The sequence below is a fragment of the Nicotiana sylvestris genome, chromosome 4 (assembly GCF_000393655.2).
Source record: "Nicotiana sylvestris chromosome 4, ASM39365v2, whole genome shotgun sequence".
In the NCBI taxonomy this organism is placed as follows: Eukaryota; Viridiplantae; Streptophyta; class Magnoliopsida; order Solanales; family Solanaceae; genus Nicotiana; species Nicotiana sylvestris.
In genome coordinates this window covers 6,571,370-6,582,638 of record NC_091060.1, presented here as the reverse complement: position 1 = coordinate 6,582,638, position 11,269 = coordinate 6,571,370, and the positions used below count along the sequence as shown (strand labels likewise).

At 35.2% G+C, this 11,269-nt stretch overlaps 1 protein-coding gene across 1 annotated transcript; it reads left to right on the top strand.

Annotated features, from left to right (window-relative positions):
• The first annotated feature begins 7,938 nt into the window (after positions 1 to 7,938).
• Positions 7,939 to 9,071, top strand: LOC104242961 (ethylene-response factor C3-like). The gene has a single exon (XM_009798070.2). It carries the CDS (start codon positions 8,109 to 8,111, stop codon positions 8,931 to 8,933), a length of 825 nt encoding a protein of 274 aa, XP_009796372.1. The 5' UTR covers positions 7,939 to 8,108; the 3' UTR covers positions 8,934 to 9,071.
• Positions 9,072 to 11,269: the final 2,198 nt, after the last annotated feature.

The window sequence follows — 11,269 nt, the reverse complement described above, 5'->3', positions numbered from 1 at the left end:
GGCGAAGATTTTCGAACTCGGTGATCATGATTGGCTCTTCTTCCTCTTCTGCGCTGCTTTTGAGTCTCGCGTGGGTTGGGTTTTTCCTCCGCGCTTCTTTTGGTGAGTGATTGTACTTCTTGGTTTCGATCTGGGAGAAACTAGGAAATTTTCACTAAGAAATCCCCACAGACGGCGCCAAATTGTTTGACTCAAAAGATATTAAAATCTTTTTGAACAAATCAATCAAAGATGAAGAGGCAAATCTTAGTCAAACATAATTAATTCCGGATCAAAAAGTTAACAGTAATGATTACTTATGAGACGAAAAAGGCATAATTGATATTATTTAGATTCAGCGTTGTCTTTCTCCTCAATCGATGAGAAAGTAGATTTACAAATATTCTTCGAGGTTATTTCCTCGTTTTCTAGAATACCAGAAGAGAGCTTTTTGTTTTCCTTTTAGTTGAGAGAATGGAGAAGCCCCCCCCCCCCCAAAAAAAAAAAATTGAGAGCCTTTCTTGGCTATATATAGTCGAGGTCCCTTTACCCTTTGCTTGACTCGACGCTTTCTAGTCACTAATGTATCCTGGTCGTGATTTTAGACGTTACTCTTCTCGATTCGTCAGATGTCTTAGAGGAGAAATGAAGTGGGCTTTATTGACTTTCACTACCCAATTGCTAAGGTGGGGTATCGGGCAACCTGGTCGTGGTGGTCAGATTTTGACCAATACTTTCGAAACTGACCTACTATGAAGAACACTGGAGGTGTAAAAGAGGATTGAATACTACCTTGAGATCTACGTGAAAATTTATAAACTTTAAATTCTAAATTCACTCCTGATTTAAATATCTTAACTCTATATAATATGCAGATACATAATAATCTAATTAATAAATTGAAATTTCTAAGATTAAGGGTAGGTATGCCCTCTCTTCGCTTGAAAAGTTTAGGAGATAAAGCTTTACGTCCTCATTGTACATGATTTGAAAGATTGACCTTATGAATTGGGACAAGTAAAAAAAAAGGTTTATTGATTGATTAAACATATTGATAATGAGATATATGGATTAGCGATCGAGAAGAAGCAATCTGTCAAGTCATTACCACGTAACCAAATTACAATTGGACCAAACTTATAGAATTTTATGTGGAGTAGCTACATTTATTTGTTTTTTGTTTTTTTTCCTTTTTTGGTATGGTAAGGTGGCAGTAGCTTCATTTACTTGCATAATAAACACTCTCGATGCGCTTCAAATATCTTCAATAGAACGATAGAGACCTTTTTGGCTTGACATATCTTTTAGAAAGAAAAAATTGCATATAATTATGGAAGTCACGATTTTCGATTTAAAATATAAAAAAAATCAATAAAGTGTAGCATATATATACACACACATAGAAGAGAAGAGGAGTCTTGCTACCTTGGCGTAATTGGTAAAGTTGATGTCATGTGATCAGAAGGTTACGGGTTCAAGCCGTGGAAACAACTATTAAGAAGTGTATCAAGCTAATAGAAGGAAAAGAATATTTAAAAGAGAAAAACAATAAATTGTACAAGACAAGACAAGACAATGCAAGATTTATTTGGCAATTTTTGCCTACTCCACGGCCACACAAAGAATAGTTCTTTATTAATTTAAGAGAGAAAGAAGAAGTTTTGGGATGATCTATAAATGAAAATGTAGACCCCTATTTATAGGCATTTGAATGTCCTGCCGAGGTAAGCGCTTACATCATAAGAATTATGATGTAAGCGCTTACATCATAAAAATGTCGAGGTAAGTGCTTACATCACAAGAATGTCGATGTAAGCGCTTACATCATATTTTCATCTCTTTTTTATTTTTCTTTCTTTTGTTTTGTCTACTTTCACATACAACAATAGGTTTGGTCCTATCAATCTCCCCCTCAAACCTATGTTAAATCAAGAAAGAAAATAAAATAAAAAAGATTTGCTATTCTCTGGTGGCGCCTTCACGCTATTAGTCTTGAAGGCTAACTGAGGCAGTGCACAGCCTCAGTTTGTCAACACCGACAACTTTGGTCAACATGTCTGACGGGTTCTTTGATCCTGGTATCTTCTGCATGGAAAGAGTTCCTTCGTTTATCAACTCTCGGATATGATGATACCTCAACTGGATATGCTTCGATCTTGCATGAAACACTAGATTCTTAGCAAGATGAATTGCACTCTGGCTATCGCTGAAAAGCTCACAATTGTCCTGCTCTTTACCTAGATCTTTAAGAAAATTCTTGAGTCAAATCATCTTTTTTCCAGCTTCTGAGATTGTCGTGTACTCTGCTTCAGTGGTAGATAGAGCAACACTTTTTTGAAGTCTGGACATTCAACTAACAGCAGTACCACCCAAGGTGAACACGTAGCCCGTGTACTTTTTCGACTATCCAGATCGCCGCCTAAATTTGCATCAGCAAAACCTTGTAAGATAATATTGCTCTTTTAAAACAAAGTGCCATACGTGAGGTGCCTTTGAGATATCGCAATATCCATTTTACACCTTCTCAATGCTCCTTTCTTGGATCTGACATGTATCTACTGACAACTCCAACAGCATGAGCTATGTCAGGTCTAGTGCAAACCATAGCATACATCAAACTTCCTACTGCTGAAGCATACGGAACTTTAGACATGTACTTCCTTTCTTCATTTGTCTTAGGTGATTGGTCCTTTGACAGATTTAGATGGCTTCTAAGTGGAGTGCTTCTGGTCTTTGCATCATGAAGACTGAACCTGCTTAGTACCTTTTGTATGTACTTTTCTTGAGACAATTAAGGTTCCTTCCGACATGTTACTGCTAATCCTCATCCCAAGCATTTGCTTAGCTGGTCCTAAGTCTTTCATTTCAAACTCCTCCGCCAGTTGTTGCTTGACCAAATTGATCTCATTTATGCTAGATCCTGCAATTAGCATATCATCAACGTACAACAGTAAAATGATATAGGATTCATCAAGATTTTTGATATAATAGCAATGGTCCATCTCACATCGTGTGAAACCATTTTTATGCATGAATCCATCAAATTTCTTGAACCATTGTCGGGTATCTTGTTTCAAACCATACAAACTCTTCCTCAACTTACACACAAGGTTTTCTTTACCAAAAACTTGAAAACCTTCAGGTTGCTGCATGTAGATGTCTTCTTCAAGGTCACCATGCAAGAAAACAGTTTTAACATCTAGCTGCTCCAAATGCAAATTTTCTGCAGCTACGATACTTAGCACCAACCTGATAGTAGTTAATTTGACTACAGGAGAGAAGATCTTAGTGTAGTCAATTCTTTCCTTCTGCTGAAAGCCTTTTACTATTAATCGTGATTTGTATCTCTTCTTACCATATGCTCTTCCTTGACTCTACACACCCACTTGTTCTGCAATGCCTTCTTTCCTTTTGGTAACTCCGTAAGTATCCATGTTTTATTCTTTTGAAGAGAATTCATCTCTTCTTTCATGGCCAGCTTCAACTTATCGAGTCTATCACCTGCATTGCTTCAACAAAATGCTCTGGTTCTCCAGCATCAGTTAGAAGTAAATACTGAAGAGAGAGAGTTAACCTATCTGGAGCATTTATGACTCTTTTAGATCTCCTCAATGTAGGTTCATGAGTAACAAAATCCGAATTTGATTCAGGTCCTGATTCCAGATTTGGTTCTGCATTTGATTCTATCTCTAGTTCCGGTTCTGGTTATGATCCAGGTTCGGCTTCTAGTTCTTCTTCAAATTCGGCTTCTGGTACTTCATCTTCAATTTCAGAATTAGTTGTAATCCCTCTAGCCACTACATTTTCTAAGATTTCTTCTAACTCAACTGTTTCAGACATTGTCTGTTTGCTGGTGTTGGTTGGTTCTATTTCAAGCTTGTCCTTATAAATCACATTTTCATTAAATGTGACATTCCTTTGTCTTAGGATCTTTCTATTCTGATCATCCCAAAATCGATAACGAAAATTAACATCATCATACCCAATAAAGAAACATTTCTTTGCTTTAGGATCAAGCTTATCTCTGTCATTAGAGTTTACATGCACATAAGCAACACAACCAAAAAATTTCAGATGTGAGAGAGTTACATCCTTTCCTGTCCATACCTCCTCAAGAATTTCAAAATTCAGCGGTACAGAGGGTCCTCTATTTATGAGGTAAGCTGACGTGTTAACAGCCTCAGCCCAAAAATACTTCGGCAATCCAGAATATATTCTCATACTTCTGGCTCGTTCATTCATAGTTCTGTTCATCCTCTCAGCAATACCATTTTGTTTTCGGTGTTTCAGGAACTGTCTTGATCATTCTAATCCCATTCGCCGAGCAAAATGCTTTGAACTCTTGGCTATCATACTCTCCTCCATTGTTAGATTTTAGACATTTTAACTTTAGACTTGTCTGATTTTCAACTTCAGTTTTCCATCTTTTAAAGGTAACAAACACATCAGATTTATTTTTCAAAAAATAAACCCATACCTTTCTTGTGAAATCATCAATGAAGGTGACATAATAGCGTGAGCCTCCTAGAGAAGCTACAGGAGCTGGTCCCCACACATCTGTATGCACTAGTTCCAGCTTCTCTTTCTTTGGCGTCCTTCCCACCTTTGAGAAACTAACTCTCTTTTGTTTCCCGTAAATACAATCTTCGCACAAACCTAATTCTATATGTTTTAGGTTTGGCAACTTTTCTTTGGATGCCAAAAGAATCATTCCCTTCTCACTCATATGCCCGAGCCTCCGGTGCCACAATGTTGTATCACGGTCATGATCAACTGTTGCTACAGTATCTCATTGTATTGCATTTGCATAAAGTGTTTCCCTTTTGAAGCCTCGTGCCACAACCAAATTCTCTTTGGTTATCTTCCACGATCCATTGCCGAATGTTGTTGTATATCCTTCACCATCAATCTGACCCATAGATATCAGATTTTTCTTGAGGCCAGGAACATGTCGTACATTTTGTAATTTCCATAGCGTGCCTTGTGAAGTCTTTATATGAACTTCACCTTTTCCGGCAATGTCGAGAGGTTCGCCGTCTGCTAGATAAACTTTCCCAATTTTCCAGCAATATAATTATGCAATAATTCTTTGCATGATGTAGAGTGAAAGGATGCACCTGATTCCAGAATCCAAGATTTGACTGGACTGTCTGCACAACAAGTTAGTGCATCACCGACTTGTTCAACAATTACATTTGCTGAATTTTCTTCCTTCTTCTTCTTTGATTCTCTACACTGGCTACTGTAGTGACCCTTTTTATTGCAATTCCAACAAGTAATGTCCTTGCGATTTTGGATTATCCTCTTCTCCTTGACTTTGATCTGCCACGACCATAACTTTGTCCTCTTTGGTTGAGTCTCCCCCTGCTTTCGGTACTAAAAGCAGATCCTAGGGAATCACTTGATTCTCTTCGGCGAATATCTTCGCTTAGAACCAAGTCTCTAATATCATTCAATTTGAGTTTGGTATTTTCTCATGAACTGCTAACTGCAGTTACTGTTGCAGACCAACTTTCCGGTAGAGATGATAGTAGAATCAACACCCTGATTTTGTCATCAATTGTTATATTAACAGAACTCAACTGAGTTAATATTATATTAAACTCATTGATATGTTCTGTGACCGATCCACCTTCTGTCATCTTTAAGTTGAACAATCGACGTATCAAATAGACTTTATTTGAAGCAGATGGCTTCTCGTACATATTTGATAACGCCTTCATCAGGCCAACAGTGGTCTTCTCGTTAATGATGTTAAACACCATATTTCGTGTTAGCGTCAAACGAATCACACCAAGAGCTTGGTGATCTAATAGATCCTAATCCGCTTTGGCCATAGTCCCCGATTTCACCTCGGTCAGAGGTAAGTGTAATTTTTTCTGGTACAAATAATCATCTATTTGCATTTTCCAGAATCCAAAATCTTTGCCATTGAACTTGTCAATCTTAACCTTTCCTTCTTCCGATGCCATTTTTCACAAAAAATTTATGTGAATAGTGCATGTGAATAGTACAATGATCAATAGTGTCGCACTATTCTTGGGAATAGTACATGCACCAATATTATACTTTTCTACCAGAATTACACTGCATGTGCACTAATACCAGTTGTTAGGAAGTGTGTCAAGATAATAGAAGGAAAAGAATATTTAAGAGAGAAAAGCAATAAATTGCACAAGACAAGGCAAGATTTATTCGGCAATTTTTGCCTACTCCACAGCCACACAAAGAATAGCTCTTTATTAATTTAAGAGAGAAAGAAGAAGTTTTGGGATGATCTACATATGAAAATGTAGACCACTATTTATTGGCATTTGAATGCCCTGCCGAGGTAAGCGCTTACATCATAAGTATGCTGATGTAAGCGCATACATCATAAGAATGTCGAGGTAAGCGCTTACATCACAAGAATGTCGATGTAAGCGCTTACATCATATTTTCATCTCTTTTTGATTTTTCTTTATTTTGTTTTGTCTACTTTCACATACAACAATAGGTTTGGTCCTATCAACAACCTCTTGCAGAATGTAGTCTAAGATTGTGTACAATAGACCTTTGTGGTTCGGCCTTTTCCCAAACTCCACACATAGCGGGAGCTTAGTGTACCGGGTTGCCCTTTATAATATATATATACACTTAATATAATTTAGCTATCTACTTAATATAATTAATTTTTCAGTAAAAATCAATTAACAATACCCTTGAACAAAGATGACTCTATCAATAACAATCATGTAGGGTCTACAGTACAGCCTATATTATAGACATTTCATGAGATTTCATGTTTCATCTTAAAGATAAAACATGTCAAAGTTGCCACTTGGACAAAATTGATGTCAATTTATTACAACCATGACACCAAATTCTTGACAAAGGTGAAGTGTATTGCTTTTCTCCTAGGGTTTACACACCGGCCCCTACGTACACTCCTAAAGCTTACCCTATATTTATTTTTAGAATTTAAAATTGAAAAACTTACACAAATGTCCCAAATAAATCTCAACTTATCAACTTCTAACCATTAATCATAGACTTACCAAAATTAACCAACAAAAATTGAAAAACCAAATAATAGGATTCTTTCTCTCAAAGAATCACATGCAAAAATCACCTTCCATATTTTTAAGCGTGCTTAGCAACACTAGATACAAGACGGAAAGGAAATTTTATGGATGAGGTAGCAAATAAGGTGATAAAATATAAAAAATATATATACATATTCCAAAAATCTAAACAAAAAAGAAACTTTTTCAATGGATATAATTGAAATTCATTGAAAATATATAGATAAGTCAATATACAAAATTTGAGGAAAATTGGAGGTGATTTGGGCTGTTTTTGTATCAAAATTCGTAATTAAATTGAGTTCAAAAAAGTCTTCTGCGACACATGTATCAAACATGTATCACGCATGTATCTCACACACAGGTATACATGGATATACATGTGATACACAATAGATACAAATATGATACATATCATTTTTCCGGATTTAGTTTTTACCGAATTTTCAATTCAAACCACCTCAAAACTTCACCAAATTATCCCAAAACTGAGATTCAAACTCCTTAAATTGTTCCCAATCTATTCTAATAACACTCACTCAAAACAAAGCAAAAATTTGATATTTTTTGCTACAAATAACTAATTGGCTAATTTGATTAATATTAGTAATATTTTATCAATTGACCAATTTTTATAATGAGCTACTTATAAATGGACATAGCTGGTAATTTCTCTTTAAAAAATTTATCCATTATCAGTATAAAAAATATTTATGTAGTCACATCTCTTTATAGAGATGAAGAGAAAATAAGATTAAAATGGTAACTGGTATTGGTATCAAAGATTAGAAAAATTTACAGTTAAATCCTTATTTTTTATGCTTTACAAATGGATGGATAAGACACCTTTCTTGTTCATATTTAATTTCCTTCCTTTATGAGGAAGACTTGATGTGGTTTGGGTCAAGTCAAGAGAGGCAGTGGGAAAAGTCTTTGAACAATATTGAAAGTGTCATATCTCACACATATAATTGTACAATCCATAATATAGCTTCCTCAAGTACTCCACACAAAAATAACCTATTCTTATTCTCCTCTTCCTCATCCAATGCACCTTCTATGTAAATGTTAACTATCCAAGAGTTTTTATTGAAATGTCATGAAAAATTATTCAATTCCTATATGGAAATGGAATTTCCATCCCTTCAAATTCAATACCCAAATTTCAATTTCTTCCAAGATCAATCACCGTTACAATGGAATAATGAACTTTTCTTAGATCATGACCATTTGACTAATTATCCATGGGAAATTGACTCTGTCGATGAAAAGGAAGATCGTCAGGTACCAAGAAGTTCTTCATCCTCAGACGTTACGAATTCCTCGAAAATACGCAATCATCATGAAGAAGTTGACTCTTTCGACGAAAAGGATGATCGCCAGATACCAAGAAGTTCTTCATCCTCAGACGTTACGAATTCCTCGAAAGGAAGCAATCATCATGAAGAAGAGGTCACATCACACAATTCCACCCAAAAAAAAGACACAACAAAAGAAGAAAAGCACTATATAGGAGTTAGAAAAAGACCATGGGGAAAATATGCAGCAGAAATAAGGGACTCAACAAGAAATGGAATGAGAGTTTGGTTAGGTACTTTTAATACAGCAGAAGAAGCTGCTTTAGCATATGATCAAGCTGCACTTTCAATGAGAGGTCCATTGGCACTACTCAATTTTCCTATGGATAAAGTAAGAGAATCACTTGAAAATATTAAGTATTTTTGTGAAGATGGATTGTCTCCAGCTGCTGTTTTAAAAGCAACAAATAAAATGAGATGTGTGAAACATAGGAGAAATAGGAAGAAGAGAAAGAAGAAAACTGTTTTGGTTTTTCAAGACTTGGGAGCTGACTTGTTAGATGAGCTTTTGATGAGTTCATCCCAAAAATAACACTTCAAGTTGTTTGTAAAAATTGCTCTTTTTTTTTTTCACTTTTTTTGGTGGACCTTTATGTGTATGTATATTTCTGATTTGGTTGTCATTGTGAATCTATATATAATTAAGGTGCACGGGGTCTTATTATCTTGATATTAGCATATTATATTTTTATGGAGTTCAATTTCACTGAATCTATATGGGAGATAGCGGGGCAGTCCTTATACCATTCCAGGAATCCAATGCACTAACTCCTGGAAGCTCAATTATCTGTTAGCCAGGTTTGATTGGGAAATCACTAACTCGATTAAATTGGATTTATACCCCTAGGGCAGTGGCGAAGCTAGGTTGAAGAATTGAATCCCCTTCGTTGAAAAATTATATTGATTTTTTTTCTCATATAGAAACTAAAATTTCATCCATCCCACCATACTTAGTGTTTCTAAGAGTGAACTCTTTCTACGTTTTTGTTAATCAGTTTTCTCTTAACAGTGTTTTAGTTTAGTCGACGGTCATAAAAAAAGAAAAAGAAAAGCCAAGAATAAATATCTTTTTTGACGATTATATTTTCCTTTACCCTATTTCTAAATTGACGTGTTTATTATTCTATATCCAACAACTCTATATTTTTCTGTCTTCCTTTCCAGGTTGCAAAACAGTGATGTGTTTTTTTTCCTTTTGTTATTTTGGTCTCAATGTTCTCACGTTAAAACATGTATTATACGTTATATATACTCTGATTGTGTAAAAAAAATTGTACTTTATATTAGTACAATCTAACAAGAGACCTTCGACTAGTTATTATTTTTATCAGATTACTGGTTAATGTTTAGCATTAAAATTTATCTAATTACCTTATCAAAATATCTAATTTGGTGAATTTTCTACAACTTCAGTATTAAGAATTAATTAAATTCACGATTCAAAGGGTGTAGGATCTCATTTCTCTATTTAGTACTAGCATATGTAAGACATAATTTTTTTAGTTGATTTAGTTCACTGTTCTTTGAGCCGAGGATTTATCGGAAACAGCCTATATATCTTCGTAAGATAGGGGTAATGTCTGCGTATACAGTACACACTACCCTTCTCAGACCCCACTTATGGGATTACAGTGGGATTATTATTGTTGTTGTTGTTGTATATATAAGACATAAAAATTTACTCCCTTCGATCTACTTTAATTGATTTTTTGGCCCTTTTTTATGGTCCACAATATTGGATTTTTTTCAGATATCAAGATAACAAATTAACTTTTTTTTTCAAAGTTTCCCTTGGAATAAAGAGCCTAGAAGTATTTGTTGTATTTACGATGAACAAATTGATAAGGTTAATATGCTCAATTTTTATATTAATTGATGCTAAAACATGGAGTCCTTAGTATATGTGAAAACAGCCAAAAAAATTAAAGTGAACCGGAGAGAGTAACCTTGATTTGAAAACCCTCTCGATCATTTTTTTTTTTTTGGGTACTAATTAAGGACTTTATCTTACATTATTTAGTAATTTATTTATTTATGTTACTTCCATCATCAAGTATCATTATAATTTGTTTGACATTTCAATGGTTGGTCCGCGCGCGGGTCCTAAGGGGGACGCTTGTACGAATTACACTTATAATCTTTATCAACAAGTTGACCTTGATTTTTTTTTTCATTTCTTCATTATAAATTGAGATCTTCTTCGAACTTGATGCTTTTCTTTGATGCACACGACTTTTTCACGGAGTCTGCTTCCACAGTTGCTGCCTGAGGACCTATGTTAATGTTTTGGAAAGGGGATGACTTTGCCAGGTTCTAGGGAGGCTACTCTTCTTTTTTGTCGATCGAGCCGCGTTTTTTCTCGATGTGGACCAAGCTCCGACTTCCTTTTTAGCTTTGGCTCGGAAGAGGTCGGCCTTTGAGACGAGTCAGGGATCCAGAATGACTTCATTGGGAAAACAAAAGTTGAGGGGATTTTCCCCCTATAAAAGAAGGCTTAATGTTTAGGATTGAAACAAACCTCTCATTTGCCTTCTCATATGTTTAAGGCATTTGTATCTTCTCTCTTTAGTATTATTTCACTTGTATTTTTGGAGTGAAATAAAATATTGGTTGTGTCCGAGGAGTAGGCAAAATTAGCTGAACCTCGTAAATTCTGGTGTTCTAGTGTGTGGTATCTGTATTGGAATCCCGATTAAATCAAATTCACACGGCGTAAAACTTATTAAAGAGAAAGTATTCCTTACCAGAGTTTTTATTTTCAAGGTTCGAATCACATACCACTAGTTAAGAATAAAGGAGCGTCATTCATCTCACATAAGTACAGAACTCTTTGTGGGTAAAAACTTATCCGTAGTGGGTATTTGTACT